Source organism: Anser brachyrhynchus (genome assembly GCF_964034855.1).
Source record: "Anser brachyrhynchus genome assembly, chromosome: 2".
In the NCBI taxonomy this organism is placed as follows: Eukaryota; Metazoa; Chordata; class Aves; order Anseriformes; family Anatidae; genus Anser; species Anser brachyrhynchus.
The window spans coordinates 20,512,444-20,537,700 of NC_137695.1; the positions used below are offsets into that span (position 1 = coordinate 20,512,444).

General features: G+C 36.9%; 1 protein-coding gene across 9 annotated transcripts in view; it reads left to right on the plus strand.

Moving 5' to 3' along the window:
• The window catches only part of NEBL (nebulette), a 260,561-nt gene that overhangs the window by 181,318 nt on the left and 53,986 nt on the right, over positions 1-25,257 (plus strand). For 5 of the 9 annotated variants that reach the window (XR_013945800.1, XR_013945801.1, XR_013945803.1 and 2 more), the window contains 7 exons: positions 5,668-5,769; positions 7,385-7,486; positions 13,984-14,091; positions 15,691-15,795; positions 19,840-19,947; positions 21,183-21,293; positions 24,184-24,294. The exons of 2 other annotated variants lie outside the window; for them this stretch is intronic. Coding sequence is in view for 3 of the 7 variants with exons in the window: in XM_080578262.1 (XP_080434388.1) it covers positions 5,668-5,769; positions 7,385-7,486; positions 13,984-14,091; positions 15,691-15,795; positions 19,840-19,947; positions 21,183-21,293; positions 24,184-24,294 (747 nt within the window). In the remaining 4 variants the exon portion in view is untranslated. Of the gene's footprint in view, positions 1-5,667; positions 5,770-7,384; positions 7,487-13,983; positions 14,092-15,690; positions 15,796-19,839; positions 19,948-20,134; positions 20,314-21,182; positions 21,294-23,141; positions 24,154-24,183; positions 24,295-25,257 lie in introns of those variants that run through there. 2 more of the 9 variants (XR_013945802.1, XM_080578264.1) reach the window with 2 other exon arrangements.

The window sequence follows — 25,257 nt, forward strand, 5'->3', positions numbered from 1 at the left end:
TCACATATAAAGTTATGTAAGTCCAGTTATTGTTCATCAGAGTTACACAACTCCTGTGGGTAATTGAGCACCATGCTGAATATAGGCTATGGATTTCTTGCTTTACAAGTAAAAGTTTAGTTAAGAGCTGTGTGAGTTTTCATCTGTAAGTCAGAGTATGGCGTAACAACCATCCCAAATATGGAGTATTTGTCTTTTAGAATGTAGGCTATTTGTAGAGTCACAGTTTTGAAAGTGCAGTGTATAAAGAGGAAAACTGCTGAGGGAATAGGACAAAGCTCTTTTATCCACCACTCAGTACAGTATACCTATGGGAGCAGAATGCGTGTTTACCTACAATGGTCTGCCATCTCAATTCAACCTTTACAAGCAGGGTTTGCATCTAATAGGATTAGGATGTGTTTAAGACTATTTACTCAGCCTTAAAATAAGGCTGACATTTATACTCAACTCTGTGAAATGTGCAATTTCCTTTAAAAATTAAGACTGTATTCAACTTACAATACATTTGTGCTGACATTTTGAAACTGTCATGTGCTGTAGGCCTTCACACCACTTTGAATATCATTAACATGCTGTATAAGCGTGGGTTGAAGCTGCATAATAGGGAAATACTGTAAAATCTTCTGAACAACGTGATCATGTATAAGCAAAACATTTTTCTCTTCTTCATTCTTCCACTGAAGAAAATTGCTCTCAAAAGAACAAAAGTGACTTTTCTAATGATAGGGAATTTACTTGAAAAATAATTTAGATACTACACAATGCTTTAGTGAAAGCATGTTTATCCAAACCAGAGTACTTTTATCTATAAACTATGTTTTTGTTTTGTGAAGTGAATATTAATTATGTGACTTGGGCATGCAAAAGCATTTGGAGAACCATGAAGAAGGGACCATCAGCCTTCTTTGTGCTTGGCTGATGTCATTTGTCTCTTCTGGAAATTTCCAAACTTGGGACCGACATTAGGTGGTGTTGTGTAGAAAACTGTCCGGTCACAAAATAGTAATTCACCTTATATGTAGCTGAGGATCAAATGGATGGAAGAAAGAAAGAAATTGAATAGTGAAATGACATTACATTTAGGTTTCTGAAGAAAGGAAAGTACTTGCTGGGTTTTGCCTGGGTAGAAGCTGCACACAACATTCGGTGAATATAGTCAAAGCTGTAGATCCCATTTTTTTTCTGTTCTGTGACCTGGTCCATCACTGAGCATTATGAATAGCAAAACAGTATTATTTATTTATATAGCAGTTTATATATAGTGTTATTAAAATTACTGATTTTCCTTGCAGTGTTACCCTGTATGAAATAACTAACTGGTGGTGTTCCAATTTTACAAACAGCAAAACAGAATCATCTATGGGCATTTAAAAAGTAGTTTGCAGTTCTGAGGTTGGAACCACATATATATGTATGGTCTTTGCAGTCCAAATGATGCCAGAGGCAGTAATTTTAAATATTCTGTTGACCTTTATATTTGAATACTTAAGAAGCCTGTGTATTGTCTTAGAAGTACACTTTTTCCATATTTGAGATATTGCACGGTCACAATCCTCCCCCCGCCCCCCCCAATACATTCTTTCTGATAAGACCAAATCAGCAGATCTTAAACTTGATGTGCTTAAGCACCATCAATACCAAGATGTTGACGTTTGTTTTGATGCAGATCGTATTAAAGCCAAGCTTCTTCTGGATCTCTGTTCTGCATTTGCATTAGAAAAATCACCTTTCACTGACCAACTTTCTGCTGACAGTGGTTGTCAACAGCAGGTCCCCCTGGACCACTTCCAAGTGGTGCTGAAAATGGTGTGTTTACTCCTGATGTAATTGGGACCAATCAATTTTCAAGCCCATTACTGGAAAGGATGACTGCATCAATCTGTAATGGGCCAGAAATGTGTTTGTCTCTTCTACATGAGCCGGGAAACAGTTTTCAACACCATTTGAGTGGGGATCAGAAAAGCTGTTGCCAATGATGATTGTCACCAGTTAGTCATTTTCTTAGTGTTGATGGACCCCAAAGTGAGAGAGAAGGGGGCAGAGACACAGATGACAGACCATTAGTAAGTGGACTCGCATCTATTTGAAAATACTAAGCAGGGACAAACAGTAAGAGACAAATTATTTTACAGGCAGGTGTGCCCAACTCCTTGCTGACTTCTGTGTGTATGAATTTCAAGAGGGCAAAATGTGTCCCTATCTACTTGTGCATATATTGATAATTTGATAAATATAGATTGGAGTAGCTTTGGAATTGGAATAGACAAAAGATTGCAAGAAAGGTCTTAGTCCATTAAGCTTAGGTGTGCTTGGTTTTAGCAGAAGTTCCCATTTGTTGATTGACAATTTGAGATGTTTTGCAGCCTTGTTCAAAATCTGTTTCTTGTGCAACGTTGTAGTGCATCCCAATGAACTGGTGCCACCATGAAAGGTGAAACGCCTTCAGGACCATTAGCTGGAGTAAATGCACCAACATGTTTATCCTAAGTGGACCTTATGCCTTTTCAGAAGAGCTGGAGCTTTGGCCCTGTTAAAATTAGTCTGCTAATTATAAGCAGGCCCTGAATATTTTCCACACTTCGCAAAAAATAATGGCAGTTCAGAGTGTGTAATCAAATTTGGGATTAAAGATGTGAAATGGCTTTTGTTCATTAGTTTTATGGATGCTTTAAAAAAAATCACTTTTCATTGTAATTTCAAAATAGGTAGAAAAAATTAGTGTAGAAAAACACTTTAAATCTAGTTGGTGTTTGTAATTTAGTACTTGCGTCTTCAAAACTAGAGATGACAGAAGTGTTTTCCTTTTTGTCCCTACTTCTTTCTTGCTCAGTTTTCCCACTGGTCTCCATTTAGGTCATTCCCCGCTGCTCTTACGTTGTCAGCGTATTAGTTACTTTTTCCTGTATGTTGGCCAGTTTGAGCAGATGTTTCACAGACTTGTAGTCCTCACAAAAAGGAGCAATTCTGGAGCATCTAGTGATGGTTTTGGTAGAACTTGTGCATCCCCTTGAAGTGAAGATTGAGTAAGGGCATTGTGTTATGCCTGGAGGTGCTAGTCAGGGTCTGAGCCTCTAGCTAATTGTTTGTTCAGGGGCTGAACAAACCCAGGAGAAAAGATAGCCCCTTCCCTGGGTGTTTCTTCTATTTCCTTTCCTGCTGCTTTCCTTTATTTTTTGCTTGACCAGGCTACTTTTTCTCTTTTCCCCTCTCATAGGCTTCTCCACCTCCCATCTTCTTGGTACCTATGGGTGTACACACTATGCTGGCTGCTTTGCCCTTTCTACATCTGTTCCCCTGCTCTCATGGAATAGCTTTCCTTTTACTGTTCTAACATAGCACTATAAAAAAAAATCACTAGATGGAACAGAATAGCAGCTGTGTAATAGAGGCCAGCACACTGTCCCAATGGGAAAGGGTCAGCATCCAGGGATTGAGGTTATTCAGGAAATGGGAAACATATTTTTTCTTTCTTTGGCCTACCTCTGACAAACTACTGTTCTGCTGCATAACATTTTTATTCTCACCGGAGTATGACAAGCTGCAGAATGGAGCAAATATATATTGCAGACATTTGTAAAATGTTAGATGACTTTCCCTCAGACATAAGTAATAGGTATACTGGTTTAGGTGAAGGAAGAATAATAATTCACTCAGGGAAAGCTATAGCAATTGGCCTTGCATCTAATATAATTGAAAATGGTGAAATATAAAGGACTGTCACTGTCTTATTCCTCCCCACCCCTCCTGAAATTAACCACAATCCATTATTTCATGTACTATATGATCATGTCATTTGGGAGCAATAAGGGACCGCATTTCCTCAACTTTATCACCACTATTCTTGATTCTCTGTTGTTAAATTCACTCCATTCCTAATTTCTTTTTTGAGCACATATGCTGGCCTTTAATTTGCAATTTACATGGATGATAGGGTGCTGTTCAGAAACCTGTTTCTGCTGCCTCTGTGGTTTTCACCTCACCTCATGTGGTCATTAGGATGAACAGCATATAATTAACTAAATTCATGTAAAGCCCTGAATTGCAAATACTTGTCTGTACATCTAGTGTCTTTAAAAAAAAAAAAACCAAAAAAAAAAAACCAAAAGCCAAAGAAGAAACCTGAACCAAACCAAACCAAAACTTCCAGTGGTTTTAACGAGCGGTAAGAAACAGTTTTTATTTTATTGGTAGGTGATACTTTGGGCTGTATTCACGCAACTTTTTTTTAAAATTATTTTTATTATTTAATCATTGATTACACTTGTGTGCCACTCGTAGGTTAAAAATTATAAGATCTATCTGTGGCAAACAGCCAACAGAGCGAAGCCCATTTAGCTTGTCTACTTAGCTGAAGCCATATGGATGCAAAATGTCTTCCCTGTTGCCTACAAAATATATGCCCTAAAGTAATTTTTTATTTTTTTTTTATATAACATTTCTACGAATTATATTTGTCACTGGGTATTGCACTTTATGACTGATAGACTTGCAGTTCAATATGTTGCACTGTGCCGGTAGTAAAACTGCACTGGAAACAGGAGCCAGATACACAGGTTATTATAGGTAAAGCCTCAAGCCGAAGGAACCTCTCAGGACATTTTTGATGGTGAAATACAATTTTGGGAGGTCAATTAACTGTTAATCAGCAGAAAAATAGTCTAAAAGACTGTCCAATAAAATAGGAATTATTCTGATGCTTTTTGTTTCTTGTAGACTTTGTTCTCCAACTTCTGCATGGAACTTCATGTTGTCAGACACTTTTGAATACCAGGGATGATTTTCTTAGTCAAAATAATTCAATAAGACAGCTCTTGGAAATTGGCTTGGATTGACACACATGCAATACAGCAAGGTAGAGGAAAAAGCCTATAGACCTGGAGTAGGGAAAAGAGGGATAACTTGTGGTCTGGGAGCTTTGGAGTGTCTCTGACATCTAGGCAGTTTCTGTGATTGCTTTACTAAAGGGATAATGTTTGGACTCTTTTACTCGTGGTTTAGTGTTCTGGCCAAAGTTTTCTGAGCCCATTCATTATTATAGTGGTTTCTGCATAAACAGAAAGATCCAGTCTTGTACTCCACATGCTGGAACACTCAGCCTTCTTGTTCCCATGATTGTGTAAAGTAGCAGATAAGTGGAGCTGGGAGGAGTTGGGGGTGCTGGGGTGGAGTTGTGTCATTTAATTACATACCAGCTACATGACTGCCTGTTACTGAGAGACATTCACCACGGTAGAATTACAGTTTCTCCTTAGTGTAGCTGTAATCCTTGGTGCTTAATATCATAGAGGTGTTAGTTTATATTAATAAAAGGTAAAGCACAGAAAAAACAAACAAAAAACACAAAAACCTATCCTCTTAGAGTTCCTCTGAAATTCAATGATAAAACCTAATATTTGGGTCTTTGCAGTGCTTTCATTTTCTACTGTGCTTCTAAGCAAAAAATGTTTTTCATTTTAATACTATATTTTATGCTTTTGAATGTCTTCCTTATCCTGTTAACCTGTGTGTGGGTCTTACTAAATAATCTCTGTCAAGCAGGACTGTGTTAGAATAAATTAGGTGGTGTTCTAGTGAATTTTGTGGCTGAATTGAAAGGTCATTTGAAGATGATTTATAAATTTCAAACTTTTCATTTGTTTTAAACATTTTTTTTTATTTTGACAGGTGTCATATAGGAAGGATATGCAAGATACTCATAGATACACAGAAGTGCTGAACAGGCCAGACATAAAGATAGCCACCGAGATAACAAAGATAATAAGTGATGTATGTTCTTTTGTTCTATTTGTATTTTTTAGACATTATTTTATTTTTTCCAATTTCAGTAAGATCATTTAGAATGCTGCTGAAATTTTCAAACTTCCTAGCAAGAGAAGAAAACATGGCATGCCTAATCTGATATGGAGATCTAGTGGGGGGATGGCTTGCTTGGAATGTCACAAAATTATGGGTTGCTTCTGTTTTGATGTTAACAGTATTACATTTGCAAGCATTGATGACTGAAGACAATGTTAAGTTTACTAAATCTCGTTTGGTCTTGGCCTTGTTAATAATAATGATTCTAAAAAGAAGTTGAATGCTAGTATGCAGTACTGCACTTCAGAAGACACAAGACCTCTGTTCACTCCAGTACAAGAGAAGCATCCGTGCCTGGACTCCCTTTCCTCCTTCTGTGTCGGCCAACTGTGGCAGGGAAACGCAATTTCCCACTCTCCTTGTGAGAGCCATGTTGACTTTTGCACATGGCTTTCCTCCCCAAACTCGGCTCTCAAACTCTTTTCCCTCCTACTTTGACATCTGCTAAGGGATAGGTCAAGGAGCAGTTTGAGAAGCAGTAAAGTGTGTTGCTGTTTAATATTTTACTGTAGACAATATATACATTAGAAGTTCTGAGCCGAGATTTTCAACAATGGCTAAAAGTTTCGTCTGAGACTAATTAGGCATCTCTTATGGAGAGGTGTCTCTTACAGAAAGACAGCTTTAAGGGACATAAGGGTTCACCTTTTGGACACTCAGCATTTTCTGAAAACCGAAATCTCCTACTAAGTCTTATGTTCAATGCCCAGAATTCTGAATTGCTCTAAAAGCTACTTAGAGTGGCTTTGGGTCTTTTCTTTCTCTCTGTTGTTATGACATGTCCTTGCTGATTCACAGTGCCTGAGTAATGTGAGAAACCTGTTTTATGCAATGGTAATTTAGTTTGTGATATTGCAAAGAACCTATTGTCTGTTCATCTGTACTGTTTTCTAATGCATTTTGGGAAAAAAAAATGCAGCAATTTGCATGGGAGGTAGTTCAGCTGGAAAGATCATGTAACATCAGCCCTATGGGACTAATTCCTCTCTGTTACACCAATGCAACCTTACTGACATCTAGCAAGATTGCAGTGGTAAAACTGAGAGTGGAATTTGACCTGTATTTCAAAAACGCTGCCCCTCAGCCTAGTTTTGTTTCAAGGCTGTTTTCAACTGCTACAAATAATCTTGTGTAAACTGCAGACCATGTCTTAAGAAATGCTGAGCCACTGTAACTCACTCTGCCTTGATTGGGAGCAGTGAGAGAACAGTATTTTTCAGGCTTAGCCTGTGCATTTCATTGAAGTTGAATTTTATGAATGCTGTGCATTGTGTTTTACAATAAATAAATATTATGTTTTTAATGAGATGAAGCATGAGAAAGGCTTTTTTTCTGAGCTAATTATAATATTACTGAGAGTAGTGTCAGTGCAGATCACTAAATAAGAGTGGCTTTTCTACTAGCTTTAGTGCTTACATTTCTCTTGGGAAAAACAACTAAAACAAAACAAAAAACAAACACAAACAAAACACAAAACCAAACAATTTAATAGTGATTCATATTCATTTTCATGATTTTTTTTAAGGCTGAGTACAAGAAGGGAAGGGGGGAGATGAATAAGGAGCATGCTGTACTTGGAAGACCAGATTTTGAACATGCTAAAGGAGTTTCTAAACTTCTAAGCCAAGTAAGATTTTCTGACATGTTACAATGACTTCATTCAGATATCTCATTGCTACTAATGCAAGAAAATATTTAGATTTTTAGATGATTATCTCTAATTGCATGAAGATTATGTTCTCAAACCCTTTTCATATGGTATTGTAATGACTGGTAAATTTAAGATTCGTAGGAAACAGAATATACATTTTATGCAAAAATACAGTGAACTTTGACTGTTACAACTCGTTTTTGGTGGAGATGGTGTATATTTATATATATTATCTAGGATTTCTAAAATATTAACTGTATGCAATTTAGAGTCAAATTTTGCTACTCATTCAGTTTGAGTGGAACCTTACCCTGTGATTAATCCCACTGAAGTAACTGGAGTCTTTTGTGTGACTGCTTACTAATGTGAGTAATGGGATCTGAATTTGGCCTGACATGTAAACTGCCCACCTTCCCTCCCCCTGAAACTGAACCTTTATGTACTACTTTCTGTTATATATTAACCTCAAAAAAAGTGTTTTTTTTTTTTTTTAAAGAAAGAAATAGAAAAATGGTGAAACTGCTTTTGTCCATAACTAGAAAGAAAGCTGGGGACACAAATATTCCCTCTTTTCCTCTTATGAGTCTTCTACTGCTCCAGATCAACCTCACATCATGAGAAGGGATTTCTGACTTTTGACTTGCAGTCAAATAGTTCTTTTAGTTCCTTGCATAATCCTTGCTAGTAATCCTCAGAACTACACTCATGGGTTTTGTAAACCCAGGAACAAATTCTGTCCTCATGTACAAGGGGGATAACCCCCTTTGATTGGAGAAGGCCATGTCATTTTTCCCACAACTAGAAAAAAACAACTGGAGGAGTATATAGACCAGAACATTCACTATCAGCATTGTGTAACAACTCCTTGTGATTTGGCAAGGTGGTAAAAGTCTTCCCTGGAACTAGGATAAAATAAGAATAAAAAGTCATAGAGAACAAGCTGCAGAACAGTGCACTGTCTGCCTGCAAGAGGCTAAGCTTCTTTTGATGTCAGCAGACATTGCCCTCAGATACCTACTACCTGACTTCCTGTTTTATACTGGACCATGGTTAACTGAAGTGGTCTTTTGTGTTTATCATAATGCAGGCTGGGAAGTCAGCCTGTGCTTTCTAGAAAGAGCCAGTTCTATGCTGTTCAGACCTCCGTGTCACTTCTAGAGAAGGGAATTTTTTGTCTTAGTCATTTTTAATAGAGTTCATCTCTAGATTTAGTGTGTAGCAGTCTTTATTTCTACCTAATGGCTGCCTACACATTCCTTTCTTTACATCCTATTTCAGAACCTAGTGGGCTTGCAGCTGCCTGTTGTCACAAAGGGGAACAAAACAGGACCCTTTCTGATAGACCTTCAATCTCACTGCACCTGGTACCAGTGAGGCTGTGACCAACAATTGCAACAATCAAAAAATACCAGCTGGGTCATGGGGTCCTGCAGGCTGGTGCTGCGGCAGTTGCATCATAGCCTTAATCAGTGCACTTTCTATCTAATTTTTATTAGATGTGCATTTTCTCTTGGACAATGCATGCTATATCTGCAAAACTAGTAGCTTTATTATAGAGTCTCTTCACTACCAGGGGCAGGGATGACAGCAGTTCCAGGTGAGATCTGTCTGCAGGAGAGAGCATTTGGTGTGGGATTTTAACTTCTTTAGGGAGTCCAAATAGTGTAGGAGGTGTGGCAGAAAGAGAGGAGCAGTTGATATAATGTAGCCTGCAGTCTATTTGTAAAGATGATTATTAGTCCTTGGTGGTCCAACCTTTGCAGCCACATCCTGGCCAACTGGATCTCAGTTTTGGCACCCTTCCATCCTTTTTCCTCCCCTCAGTCTACACTGATGAATAGAATTGAATAGAATAGTTCAGTTGGAAGGGACCTTCAAAGATCATCTAGTCAACTGCCTGATGAGGCTGCTTGCAGTGTGTGTGAAGGGCCACATACTTTTAAAAAGGGAGCAGGGCACTTTCAAAAAACATCAGGCTTCAGCCTGACACTCTGCTGCCATCCATCTGCATAGAGCAGCACGGAGCTTGTAAGTACCAGGCTGCTTTCAGCAGTGGGGAGGTGCATTCTGCAATTCCCCACCTCCTCTGAAGGGAAGTCAGTGGCCATGAGTTGTCTAACGTTTTTATATATTATTTGAATCATTATAACACTTAGACATGCTGATCATAAATCAAGAGCATCCTGTACAACCACAGAAAAATGATGATGACCCCTGTGTCTGTGGAGCAGGGTGATGGGGCAGGATGAGGAATGCACCTGTGCTGTAGGAAAGGAAGTGCCCTAAATGTGGGTCAATCTTGTCTTCTTCTTTGTGCAAGGATGGAGAAGCAGGCTTGTAACAATTACAAGATTTAAAAAAATAGTAAACTTAATGATCTCTTTATTGTCTCCAGACTTTCTGGTCTTTAGGGTTTCCCTTTCTTTCACAGCAAATAGGAGCATTAGAAACTTTTTGTGCTGAAAGTTGATAATCTCCCTTAATAGCATGAATCTATAAGCTGCAACACGCAGAGAAATATTAGTTATTTGACCCTCACAGTAAATTTGCAAAATTGACAATTCTGATGGATGCAATGGGAAGAGAAGATAATAACATGTTTTAATGTAGTGCATATGGGTAGGTAATTTAGGGAGTATAGAGAACAGGAGCAAGAAGAGGTCAGGCAGTGTGGGTGTAACGAAGGGAGAAAGCAATCAATGCAAGCAGGAAGGCAAACAAAGTGAAGAAAATAGTGTTAATGTTTGACTGGTACTCAAGGCTGTACCAAATCAGTGTACCATCTCTCTCTCTCTCTCTCTCTCTCTCTGTCTCTGTCTCTCTTTTTAAACAAAGCTTTTGACAACAGCAGCAGCAAAAATACCAGCTCCCAGGACTAGTATATTTACACACAGTAACCACTTTCTGTTGATTTGAAACCAAATTTAAAACAGAAACTGTGTTAGTCTTTGTGAAAACATGAAGTTTGTCAGTTTGCTGAATGTACATTGTATAATTTGTTTTATTTTTGTATTTTTTTTAAATAAAACCAAGCTCGGTTGTGTTCTTTATGTCATCTAATGCATTTTACTAGCTTTTACTAAGAGCTGCTGATATGAAATATTCCTTTTATGTTGTTTAGTGAATAGTTTTATGATAAATAATTTTGGATATACATACTTTGTGCTGGATTTGGTGCTTATTGTTTCATGGATAAAACTTGTTAGAAGTAGTTTTTTTTTTCTTCCCAGATATATCTTCTCTAAAATTACCAACAGCCTAAGATTTTCACAGTCTTTCTTTGCTTTAAACTCTGCTAGTGCTTTTAGCAACCAGTATTTTAACTTAGCTCTTTGTTTATGTTGCATTTCCTTCAATGTGCTCTGACAGGTTTTCATTTTTTTTGATATGTTTTCATATGGTCATGAGGAAATGCTTTAGCTGCAAGTGTCTGCTTCATCCTGGGATCCCAGTGGTTGAATGATTCCATTTTTGTAGTTTCTTTGTAAATCTGAACAGTGGGTGATGTCATCCACTTCTGAAACTGAACACTCCCTGTGTGAACAGCTTTGAACTACAGATTTTGATTTAGGAATGTTGCTGCAAAGCTTCAAAAGACACTGTTCTGTCCAGCTGCAATTCTGACTTTTATAGGTTTTGTGCAAGGCCAATGAGAAGTTTGTTTATCCAGGCTTTATTTAATTCCAGTTTGGTTTTTCAGGGATGTTGTGTTAAAAGTCTGCAAAAGCTGCTCATTCTTTCGCTACAATTAGAAAGCAGCTTCCACACATTTCTTTTAAATTAGCCACCACTACATACTCTCTAAAAAAAATAAACAAACTTAAGACTTTAATTAAGATGGTGAATAAGCAGTCATCATTTTAAACCCTCATTAGAGTAAAGATTTTGGTTAATGATGAAATTTGCAGATAAGCTTCCACTAACACACTAACAATTGTCATTTCCACTCCCACATTTTTGTTTGCTGTTTCATCAGGTTATAACGTTGATCAGACACCCCCCTCCTCCTCTCTATGTTTTGGAAATCACTGATGAAGTATTTTTCTTCCTTGTTTTGAAATTGAACCCTTTCTCTCAGACACGTTTACATGTTTTTTTTTTTTTTTTTTTTCCCCTCCTTTAAACTACATTCATAACTTTGTCCTGTTCAAAAGGAGGATAAAATAGACACGTGAACTTCTTAACTTCTTCACTGTGGCTAATTCATGTGCTTGCTCTTCTCTCTCCTTCTCCCTCTTCCTTCTCCCAAGCCCACCCACCCCACTCCCTTTCTTTCAAAAGGGAGAGGAAAATAAGAAAATGCCAATTAAAAAAAAAAAAAAAAAGTGAATGTGTGTGTAGCTTTCAATGAGATGAATCCCCTATGACAAGTCAGAGTTAAATTACTGCTGGAAGTGCTCTCGAGATACTGTCAGGGTCATCTGATATTATTGTGCTGCCTCCATTTTGCCCCAGAGCGATATGTGTGGTGGTGTTGGAAAGGAGAGCAAAGGTAATAAGCAGTGCAGCCAAAGAAGACAGCAGGACCAAGAGCTACCGAGACAGCCCTCACTGAAACTGAACCATTTGCAGTTGGATTGGTCAGCAGTCTCCTTAAATTTGGGAGCCTTCTGTGCATCGGCAGCAGCTCGCACAGACCTGTGAAGACTGGATTCACTGGCTCTCCCTCTCCTTCTGTTAGATCTCCTTCAGATCTGACGTGATCTGAAGTGACACTAACAGGGATTCATTGCTGAAATCTCTAGACTGAAACGTATTGTTAAAAAAAAAATCTTTAAAAAAATGGCATGAAATAGCTGCAGCTGGAAGATGGCAAGCCAATTGTGAGGAGACGTCCCTTTGCCACCGATTTTTTCACACTTAACAAGTATACCAAGGACCACATTGTGCATTCAGACCACATGCACAGTTTGAGGCCATTTGCTGACTGGGCAAAAGCCCAGCCTTAAGTAGTCGGATAGTTAAACTCCTGCGTACAATGTCATTATGATGCCTACAGAGTAAAAGAGAGGTTTGCTCACCACGTTGACTTGTTTTTGGATGCTTTCTGAATCAGATATTCCAGCACTGCCGGATTTTTATTAGAAGGCATATTCTGGATATACCTTTTAAAAGAGAAAAGCCCTCTAAGTTATTTCTTCACTGCTCATACAGAATGTAGATTCGCCTTTGACAAAAGCAGTGTCTTTGTATTCAGATATATGCATTTGCAATTGATCCAAAGCCAAGGCAAATACCAAGCAATATGAACCAGATGAATCTACCAGAAGGCAATAGATACTATTTTCTAGAGGTAGTGTGAAAAGTTTTCATGTTTTCAGATCAAGTTGCTCTTTAAAAGTTACAGTGATTTAGGATTACCTTTCTTTGAAAAAAAAGTAATGTAATTGTTGGAATCATAATGTAATTCTTGAAAAGATATGTTTAATTTCTATTTGGGTGGCTTAGTTTTGGTTTCTTGTTACCCTGATTTATGAAATATTGGGTATTGTGGCTAAACATAATGAAGATGTATAAGCTAAGCCATGTTGAGAATCTTCTGAGTCAAAGAAGAACTAAAAAAGAAAAAGAAAATACTTCCCACAACTAAAGCTGAGAAAAAAGTAATTTTTGAAGGAGATTGTTTGAGGTGGCTTGACCACGTTATCAGACATTCATATAGGCATAGAGAAAAAAGGAGTAAGGAAAAAGCTGCATATTTATTTAATGCAGAGCGTGGCAAATTATAATGGATGTTGCATAGGCGCAGATATCAGGTGTCTGACTAACATTCATGAAAGCAGCATAATTCAGACTGAACTTTATTCTCTTCCATTATGCCCAGCTGTTGGAAAGAAGCAAGGCATGTGTGCAAAGTCTCCAGATGTTTATTGATCATGCACAACAAGGGGGGCAAAGTACAGCAATTTACTCTTTGCTCAATTTCATTTTTTAGATTTCAAATTCAGTTCTACCGATTTTTTGTAGTTTATTTGGTTTTGATGCCAATACCTCAACATTTATGTACTGTTTATCTCCCCTTACATGTCTTATCTTTCCCCATTTTCCTTTAAACAAAAAGAACAGAGAGTGAGAGTAATAGCAGATGACCATTCAATTATGCTTTCTAACATTGTAATGAGTCCCCAGGAAGGGACTGTACTGCAGATAGATTCCTGGGGGTCTTGTTGGAAATTTGTGGCGGAATTAAAAGTAGAAGTTGGGGCTCTGGTGACAGCCTAGCACACCATGGATGACACATATACCTGGTGGTGGAAAAACAATCAAGTGGGAAATTTGATTCTGACTTCACATATTTTGTTTTCAACAACTTTGAAGTGGTTGAAAAACTTGCTTCAAAAGATCTACTTTTCAATAGTTTAACAATTTATCAAATTTAACAATTTCTTTTTATTGTTGTTAAAAGCATACAAGTACTACATGTTAATACTGGATATATATATATATATTTTTTTTTTTTTTTCTGGTCGAAGGTGAAATACAAAGAGCAGTTCAATAAAGAAATGAAGAGTCACCAGTACAATCCTCTTGACAGTGCTTCCTTCAAGCAAGCACAGATTGCATCCACCTTGGCAAGTGATGTAAGTGAATTTGCTTTGTATTATACATGTGTTTACATCCTGAAAAAAATAACATTTGTTCTCAGGCAGAAATCCTTTTTCCATTTTACAAGTCATAACTGTGAGCAGAAGTCTGTGTTATACATTGTGTCTGTATAGCAAGTACAGCATGTTATCCATTTCTTCCTCTCTGGACAAAGCCCTTCTGCAAGGGTCTGCAGAGTTTTTCACAATGATTTTAGATGAGATTTATCTCACTCAACTTTGTATTTCTAAAGGTATGGCTGCTTACTCCAAGCTAATATACTCAGTCCCTTTGTATTCAGGAAAGAAAGATACCAGTCTAGAGAGAAAATTATCTGACCTGTTGTAGATGCCTGTCTTTGCTACCTTCTCTCCAGTGGTGGCAGGAGGAGGTTAACATAAGTAGCTCAGATTTGAACGTCTCTCTTTTAGACTTCATTGTGTCTGCTGATCTCCTGATCTGTATTTTAAAGTACACCAGTTCCTAGATTCTGTGTGGGCACCTGCCGCTGGAGTCAGATTGGGGAAAACATCTATATCAAGTGAAAATGATGTTGGGATGATATATTTAACAGTGTGTCTAATGCTAAAAATGCGAGCTCTTCTTTGGGGGAGTGATCCCAGATAGCCTAGAGATTCTTCATTCTGTAGTGTGATGTTAACCAAAGCGTGGGGCACCACCCAAAGGAAACAGGAGAGGCTGGCTTTGAGAAGGGTTCAACAGAGTAATTGTTTCCAAAATCTAAATGTTTTTAAAAAACAACCCTCCCTCCCCCAAATGTTTAAGTAATTATTATTTATTATAAAAGATACATAAATTGACTATTGTTGATTTGAAGCCTAAGTCAGTGAAGAGCATCGTACATGTGTGAAGATGACTAAACGTATTGGGTTAAGAGGTTTATCATTTAAAATAGCTAAGCTGGATAGTGTTCTTCCTGTACAGCTGGGCCTCCAGCTATCAAGAATATGGAAAATCCTACTATAGGCTGATAGAAAGTTATCTTTTGCTACTTCATTAAGTGATTAACTTTTGCCTTAGGTGCCTATACTGCTTATCTTTGCTGAAAGCAATTTGTATTAAATAAATTATCCTGGAGCACTGCCCTTTAACTATTTTATGTAGATCTTTTTTATTCAGACAGTTAGTGTAATACTTGAATCGAGAGAGAAAGAACAAGAATCAACAACATTCAGAATGAGTAAGCACAAAGTATTGGGGAAGATACTATTTTAAAAAGTTTCCTTCAAAATTGCTTAGAACCTTAAAAAAGAAAAAAAAGTTTTTTTTCCTAACCTGAAATATCAAAGTGTGATGTGTGATTTTTGTTGTGCTGTATTGTTTTTTTTTTTTTCTTGAGGAAAGCTTTGAGTAGTTTCCAAATATTTGCTTAGGGGAATGAATCTGTTATTGATTCTTTTTCCCCTTCCCTTCACCCCATGCCCCAAATAATAGTAAACGAGCACCATCTAGTGTCAGATACAGATTGTTCAGGCAAGCTCCTAATGCTTTATATTTCTGAACAGATACACTGTAGTATTAGCTGTGAATTATCTTGTTAATCTTATTTTACGTAACTTGAATTCTCTCTGCAGGTGAATTACAAGAAAGATTTGGAAAGCCTGCATGATCCAGCCTCTGATCTACCAAACCTGCTGTATTTAAACCATGCTTTAAATATCAGCAAAATGCATAGTGATGTAAGTTGCCTTTATAATAACCTGAAATATATATATATATAGCAAGGAATGTAGTATATATAATCACTATAAAATACATAACTTTTTGACACTAGCTTCATGGTCTCACTCTCAATGTTGTAGTCTATAGTGTTGTTACTGCAGTAGTTAGGGGATGTAAGTGAAGAAAGTGCTTTTAGGGAGAGACACTTATTTTATTAAAACAACTAGAATAATGGGTAAGAATCACTCAGACTTCTGGTACTTGAGTATTTCTTCTTATATGTCTAAAAACATTCTCCATTTTTTCCTTTGTTGATCTAAGACCTTTTTCCTTGCAAATCTTGTCTTAAGATCTTTCATGTTGCCTTCTTCTGCAGGTCTCTCTACAGAAGTGACCATTATGCTAGTGTAATATTTGGACCTCAGCCATAAACAGCCTGTCAAGGGTTAGCTTCCCTTAGAGGTTCTCTGTTAAAGCCTTTTTTCTCTCCTAAATGTTCAAGGCTTCCTACACTGGATCAAGTAATAGACACACAACTCCATTCTGCCACATAACAAGAAATGCTCTTTCATAGCGCTGGTGGTATGACACAGGGTAGTGCCCATCAGTTGAAATAGGGAGGAAAAGGTAAGAAACTCCTGGCCTCTGTGCAGTGCCAAAGCTTTTCTCCCACTCCAAAAGCACCTATGCTATATGTGCAGTGCTTGGAGGCTGATTAGCTGCATATTATTCCAGAAAACACAGAAAGGCTGCAACACTGTTGTGGAAATGCATGAGTGGGTGGTGTTGGGAAGGAAGATTACTCGCTGTTGGCAGGAGGCAAGAGCTTCACAGGCAAAGGGTCAGCCCTAATGAGTAGTAGCATATTGGGTTGTCTTCTGAGTCAGTGCCTGCTTATGGAAGCTTATGTCTAAAATAATCAAAATAATCCGGCCTTCCCGTCTGTACTTGATTTTTGTGTTGCTTTTCAGTGAGTTGCTTTTTGTCTGTGTCACTGATGCGTGGAGCTAAAACTGACTATACTTTTTTTTTTTGTATGGATGATAAAGGAGTTGATAGTTGTCAGTTCTTGCATTCTTCATTTGCATTTTGGCATAATTCTAGTTTCCTTCAGTGTAATGTAAGATTGGCATTCTTTTTGCTGGTTAAATGAACAACCTCGGAGTGGACATCATCAAGTTGTTATCTTATCTCAAATGAGGTACTTGGACTTTCCTTTAAGGCTGCTTACTTCTTGCAAAGTTTATTTCTTTCTATTGCCCAGGAATGATCGATTTATATTGTCTATGCCCTTTTGTGATGTATCCCTAGTTACTAAGTTTCTGATTTTTGTGTTGTCCAGATGCTGGTGGCTATATTTTCTTATTGTGAGCAGCAAGAATAATGATTTGTCAATCCTTAAGGTTTCCACTAGCTATTTGTCTTCTACAGAAATCTCATTTTCAAAATCTTTCTCGGATTTGACCTCCCTCTCTTTGATTTTACCATGGCTTGATCTCTTTGATTTTACCATGGCTTTCTGTCCTGCCTTTCTCCATACTTCTCAAATACCCTCTTTGTGTTCTCCTCCCTGTCTATCGACAGCACGTACTAAATCTTTCTTGAAGTCTGCTTCCACTGTGTGAAACAGTCTGCTTGACTGTCCCATTAACTGATTTCCAAAAACTCATCACATGGTCTGTTTTTGCCTCTGACCAGTAGTATGACAGAGCTTCTTGCTATTTACCCAGCTTTGCTATTTCCTTATAGTATACCTTTTTCCTCTGAACGTTATGTTTCTCTTAATATTTTGCCTGACATAGCCACATCTACCCTGCTGTTGTAATCTGTACAGCTAATTAAACCGATAAATTAGTATGGTTAGTTGAACCGATTTGCTGATTGACCTAGAGTGAAAAAGGAAATCTGTGTAACTCTATGAAATACATGTATTAGAGTACAAGTGCAAAGCTATTTTTCAAGTCAGCTTCCATGGCAATAAATTCCAACAGTTAAGAGGGAAGCTAGATAGAAACTAGATAGAAATAGATACTAGAAAACTAGATAGAAATAGACTGATTTTGACAGGTTAGACCCATACTATTTGCATTATTTTGGTGAGGAAGAAAGTTCACAAGAAGGGACTTTCCTCTCATATGGTATACATGTAATTTTCTTTGACATAAACTGTTGAGGTACATAATTTAAAACTTTGATATATTTACAACAGCTATTTTATTGGTTTGCGCCTTTTAAATCTGTCCCCATTGTAGAGACTTTAAGAAGGTAATGAACTACATGCTAAAAAATGGAATGTAGATGTATTTCATTTTATGAAACAGAGTGATTTAATAGACTTACTTAACAGACCAAATCTGGTTCCTGCAAAAGTTTGTGCAGTTTACCTCATTTCATTTTATAGTTGTTTTTATAGTTTTTTTTTTTATTTATTTTATTTCCACCCACTGAAAATGGAATAAAAGTGTGAAGTCAGTATCTGTAGATGGCGGTAATTTTCATTTACTTCCACTATAGAAATAATTTTGTTGTGTGACATTTATAATTATTTCCACTAGGAGGCAAACACAGACCATCATATCTTGGCACTTCAAAAGTAAAAAAAAAAAAAAAAAAAAAAAAAAAAAGATTATTTTCTAGCTGACATGAATATTTCACTTTGTGTAAGCATGACAAGCATTTTCTCTAGGAACTTACAAAAGCCATTTTTATGATTTTCTTTCTTTGTTTCATCACCATCATTTTTTTTTTTTTCAGGAAATGGGGATATTTTAAATTCAAATTTAGCAGAAACTCCAGATTTTGGAGGCCTAAAGCATACTTTCTTTTTTTGCTGTTGCTCCCATGGTTATTTCAAATAGTATTTAAATTACAAACCTTATGAGTTTTGTTTGTGAAAATATTCTTCAATATTTTTTGTTTCCATATGAATATAAGAAATCATTTAAGCAAAGCAAGGGCTTCTATAATTTCACCCTGGATACAGCTGATTAAATCCATTACGAAGAAAATGCAGTGCTTTAAAGTCAGGTATACACAATCAGAAGTAAATCTTGCAAAGAGAAAAATGCAACATTCTAATAATGATTAAATCGGGCACAAAACTGCATTACAAATGACAGTGATGTATAATGCATATTCAATCAGAAGCACCCCATGAGGAGAGTGTTTTTGCAGAATTTGAACCTAACGCAAGTCTGTCAATGGAAGAAATTCTGAATGTTTTTCTCACATTTGGACATCAGGATTCTTGAAGAGACATATACATATTTAAATGACATTACTCATTCTGAATATATTTTAATATTTGCTTTCTTTTATGTCCTGTGTAGAATATTGCACGGTATCACACACTGATTGATTGATTGAGATAAATAATGCGTTTGGCCATGGAGACATACACCGCCTTAATAAATATGAATGAACGAGTCTAGAATCTTCTCCAGGTTGCCAAACAGGGTGTATTTGGTTTGAGAGTTAGCATAAAATTGTATGTTGGTGTCTTAACCCTGTGTACTTCAATGTGATTTTGCCTCTAGCTTTAAGGTCATGGCCACTGGTAGCTGTGAGAGGAAGTTGGAGCAAGACCACACCCTACTGAAGCAGTAGTTTTCTTTCATTTCCCCCTCCCGCAGGTGCAAACAAAAGTGTTTCAGAATGGTACTCCGGAGTCTGAAAGACAGACCCTTGGAGCCTGCTGTAAAACAGATTTTGTTGTTGTTACAGTAAATGTGTTGTTTTATGGAAACATGACAGGGGATTCTACTGAACAGCTGCCAACTGTTCAGACATAGGTCACTCAGCAAAAATCATGCAATTCATTAAGGATTGTGATCGGTGCTCCTCACTCCTACTGTCTTCAAAGTTCACCATTTTTAAGTCTGATGTATTGAAGCAAAGGAATAAACTACTCCAGAAAAACTTTCCTTGTCTAGCTGCCTTGTTTCTCCAACAGATTAAATTTGGTAGGAGTCTTTTAAGTCAAAAACCTCTAGGGAACTGTAGCAAGCAATCAGATCACACATTTTCTCTGGTGTTAACAGTACTTATTTTAATTTTTCCAGGTCAAGTACAAAGAGAATTATGAGAAATCTAAAGGCAGATCAATGCTGGAATTTGTGGATACACCCATGTATCAAGTTTCAAAGGAGGCTCAAAAGATGCAAAGTGAGGTTAGTAAAATTTGCTTGAACTAGCAAAATTTAGGTCAACAGAGAGGCTAACAGACGTCTTGTACTTAGGTTAAGAAAATGGATGAAGTAGATCATAAAGGCGCTGTAAACTGAGGATAGGGTAGAAATAGCAGAGTTCTCTTTTCTGTAGTTCAGTTCTTCCTTCAAAACATTTTTTTTGATAAAGGCTGTAGGTGGTAAGACTGGACATACTGTATACTGCATCCCTTTTGAGAATTGGGAAGAAGCTCAAGAGGTCATCTGGATCAGAAATTATTGACTTTTTATGGAACACCCTTTATCTCCTCCCTTGAGAAGGCAGAGATGATACTGGACTGAAAGCTCGGGGAGGAGATCATGAGCAAGGTAGTGCAGGCTTTTTCTCTTCAGGTTAATGGCATGCTGTGGGGGAAAACACCTTAGTGGTCTCTGGGTTGCTCTTTCTGGCTCTGTAGGCTCCTGTTCCCTGTCCGCTTTCGTATCACCAAAGAGAGAGAGCAGTAGGAAGTTTTGCAGAAGCGGGAAACAAGTATGGGTGAAGGACCAAATTCTTTTGCCTTTAATTCCTGTTTTAACAAAGGAGAGTTCTCAGGTGGGAGGGATTGGAGCTGCCAAACCCTGTCCAGACTCATGCTTCAACCGAAATGTGTTCCTGCCTCATCAGCCTGGGAACTCAGCATGGGGGATGAACTGGTCCTGGGCTCCAGGGAAGCATCAGCTATCCTAAGTTAGGCCATATTTTTCAAGCTTTTTCTTAAAAACTTCCAGTGGTGGAGGTTTTGTGAGTTTCTAGGCAATTGAGTCCATTGCTTCACTAGCCATACCAAGACAGTTTTTTCCTGTGTCTCTCTTGCTGCAGTTTGATTCCATTATTCTTCCTGTGTCATGGAAAACTGATGATTTTGTCCTCTTAGAAACTTTAATGTGTTTAAAAGCCAATACTTTGTGTACCATTTGTCTTTTCTGTACTGAACAAATTGTTTTTTTCATAGATCAGCTTAGACACTCTTTGGAAATATCATACATATTTTTTTTTTTTTTATCTAAATTGCATGTGTATATAATTGCATCTCTTATAGGTAATCTAAGTAATAAAATGAGTAATAACATTGCTTATTAATGTGATAACTAATTTCTGGCATAGCTCATTTCTGAGTCTGTTTACAGTGCTCTTTCTGAAATATGTTTGGAAATGAGCGTGCATGTACCGCTAATTGTTGTTTTTGCTTCAACAGAAAATGTATCGCAGAGAATTTGAAGAAAGTCTCAAGGGAAAGCCCTCAATGGATTTAGACAAGACCCCAGAGTTCTTGCATATAAAACAAGTCACTAACCTTCTGAAGGAGGTAGACATCTTTTACTTCCCTTTTGTTGTTCTTGTTAAGGTGTAATGAGAAATAACCAGCATCACTGCAAGCTACTGAGTGCTGAACAGCTTATAGTTAACGCTATAGCTAAATATAAAAGCAATGTCATGAATAAAAATTGCGCTATCATTTTATATTCTGAATAGTCTTGTAGTAAGAATTCATACTTTTCGAAGTTTCCTTTATGAACATAATGAAATGATAAAGTTCAGCACACCTGAATCAGAAAAAGAGTTAAATGAACAAATCAGGTGATTACATAGAAAATGGATCGTTGGCAAGACATTCCCTGTGAGGGCCTCAGTTTTGGAATTTGTTCCTCCCCTGTGCTCAAATAGCCCAAAATTGGTGACCTTCCAGGCATGCTGCAAAAGACATCTGTTTGATAGGGTTTTGGAGAGGACCTAGAGTTTGCTTCCCAGATAGATGAAGGGGTGAAAATGAAGGTGTCTGTTGATATCCAGATGGCTGTTTTTCCTTTTGGGTAATTATTTCTAGTTTATGATAGTCTGTTGTAGTTATATGGATGCCTTGAGCTGTGTGCAAGTCACTTTTAACTAATTTAATTCAAATAATTATTTATCACATGTTATGAATGAAAGTTAAGACAACCAAAATTCCATATTACATAATCTGCTTTAAGTAAATTTTGTTAGAAGGAGTGGATTTTCTGTACGCGCATTGTTTCTTTAATATTTGTCCAATGTTCTTCAGTTGCATGTGGCATTATAAATTAAATCACTTTCTTTTCTGTGACTGAGAATCCTTCTATTTTTGGTCTTCTACTTTTTATATTATTAATCAAAACCGTTTTCTTGTTAGGTTTTGAGTATTGGTTAGTACTATACATTAGATTTATTATTTGACCAAACTTAAAGTAAATATATCAGAAAACTCTAAACATAAAATTCATAATTTGAAATGTCAATCTCCTCCATTTGAATTTGGGATCCAACAGTACCTTGTTTATATTTATTGCATTAAGAATTGATTGTTTTGCTATAGCCCAGATGGATGGAATTGAGGATGCAAGAATTAAAACCCCTTGAACCTTGTTCCTTCCTTGCCTTGTTCTTAAAATAGCTTATGCCGGTCTATGCTGTGGGAAGACTTTCCTTTCAGATATTTATTTATTATTCATTCTCTAATAAATAATTTCTATAAGCTTAACTGCCAGATAGACAAGTCCCAGGTTCAGTCCAGTTTATGTAGTATCATTCTGTGCATACAAAACTCTCTTCTAATCTTGTGCACTTGCTGACTAGGGAAAAATGCAAATGCTTGCATTTCATTGAGTTAATCTTGCTGCTTGCTGAGTGTCCGCAGATGTGGATAGTGCATGCATAGTTGCAGATGTGCTGTAAATTTACATCTTTGAAAACTTTCAAGTGTGTTCCCTGCATAGTGCTACATGCAATAAGCTGTTCCCTAATTCTTACCTCCTCAAATTCTACAACTCATTACTTAGGGAATAAGGCATATCTGTTAGGCAGAGGGGAAGAATAAAAGAAAATGGAAATGGCATTTTAATGCACAAAGGTACAGAATAACTGATTTTATATCCACATTCAAGGAACAGTATCCAAAACCAAAGATTACACAGGTCAAATTAATTATTATCTTTCAAGATTCAGGAAAATAATGCACTTCACAGTCAAGGATGTAGCTCAGTATTTTTGTGTGAAGGTTAATAGTAAATTTTAAATAGATATTGCATCAAACAAGGTGGAGAACCTGGTGTTATTAAAAAATGAATAATTATTATTATAATTATTATTTTTTTATGTCAGCTGTGTTTCAGCTGATTCTGTTGCCTTCTCACTACAGAAATTTCTGCAAATATGTTGCATTTTATCACAATAAGAACTTTCTCTGGAACAACATTCACAACTCTGTCAGAAGAGAGAACTGAATTTAATAATTTTAAATTAATGTAAGTTTTCTGCTTGTTGTAGAAGATGCTTCTGATGATAGAGAAGCTTCTTTAAAAAATATCTGGTTTTCTTCTATTTAAACAAAAATTCCTGAGACAATGGTGCCTGCTTCTTATAAAGTCAATACATGATTAAGAGCATTAATTTATGTCTATATAAATTCTTCCAAAAAAGACATTTTCTTCAAATGCATTCTAATTTCCTTGCATTAAACAAACAAACAAACAAATAATACAAACCTGGATGTGGAAAGAGCATTTAAAAATCCTACAAAATGTAAAAGATTTTTCACTTTCACTAGGCTTACATCAGTTTTCTAGGAACTGGAAAGAAGAAGAGGAACCAAATGTCCACAGGCAGATTCTAGTGTGCTTTTAATTTTATACTTAACACTTGAGTACTCTGGAGGCTGCAGCTGCCAAATGTTGATAGATCATATCAATGCAGTGTCTGAGGGGAACAGAAGAGAAATGGTAGAAATATTGCTTCTACATTATAATTTCTCAAACAATCATTTTAACATGTCTTAATACAGTGTTTAGGGCATCCATCCTGATTGTGGTGCCATTAGTGAAAAGGAGGTAAAAATGGGAGCACAGCAGATACTGGTCTGCATAAAAGCAAATGTTACCACAATTAAAATATCTGTAGATAGGCAGCTGAGGCCCCCATACAGCATGGTAGCACTGTGTAGGAGTGGACTATTTATCAGGAGCACAACAGGAAAATACATGGCTATATTAAAATGTTTTCAGTTTTGCAATGTTGTATCTTTAGATTTGATAATTTCCAATTCTATTTTAACTCTGAAACCTTCAGCTAATTCATATTTCATAGAAATTTCAAAGAGACCCTTCAGACATTTAATAAGTGGCATTTCTTTTCAAGATCTTCCATGCAATATTAAATGGAGAAATCTCTCTTTAAATCCTTAGAAAGAGTATAGAAAAGATTTGGAAGAATGGATGAAAGGAAAAGGAATGACAGTGTTTGAAGATACGCCGGATTTGATTAGAGTGAAAAACGCAGCTCAGATACTAAATGAGGTATGTTATGCTAGTCAAGGTTATTGATGTCAGAGAAAGTTCACTCTTTATGGCATACTCTATTGAATATATTCCATTCTTTTAACATAATCTACAATGAAATATGTAAGTATTGAAACTAAGGCTATTTCTGTTTTGGTTTAAGAATATAGAAAAAGTCTGGAAAAAAGCTTATGACAAATATTCCAGATTTTCAGGCAATTAAGAGGTCAATGGAAATTGTTAGAGGGGTTAGTAGGCACAGCATTTAAAATTGCATTCGTTTTTCAGTCTACTTGTTTGTTCAACTAGTATGACTAATGGAAAAGGAGTTTGGACTTTCAAAGAAAAGTCAATGAAATAATTTCCAGTTTTTTGAATCTTGTGTCTCTTATTTGAAAACAAATATCAGTAATGACTGTCAGACAACTTTGAAAGAACTTTTATCCAAATGACCTGTTCTACTTCTGAAAACATTTTTTTCCCAAAAAATAGAGCTGCTTCTGAAGAAGTACATTTTCTTGAGCTTGAGGTTCATCCTTTGCAAATAGACAGGTAGAGGCTCCTTCCAGAGCACATTTTTAGAACTGAACTTTGGTATTAATGGTGTTGGGATATGTTCTGGAGGTTACCTGGAAGCACACGTGTGCAGCCTACTCCTATTCTTCAATAGGGAGTGGAAGTGGAAGACTCAGTGACCTATCTACTGTATCTCCATAAGGCCGTCCCGAAGAACTCGTGGCATGATGTGTGCTTGGCAAGACTGCATACTTCCCTGAGCCACAGGTTCCAAAGCTGGTGCCACTCATTATGTGGAAGAGCTTGTCAGGCTGCCTGGGACGCAACAATGGGGCTGGAGGGTGTGGAAAGGAAAGAGGGAATGGGAAAGAAGCTCGTGATCTACCTCACACCTTTTTGAGTGTCATTCTTTAAGAGCAATATATATATTTATATATTTCATATTCCTTTGATGTGTGTATTTAT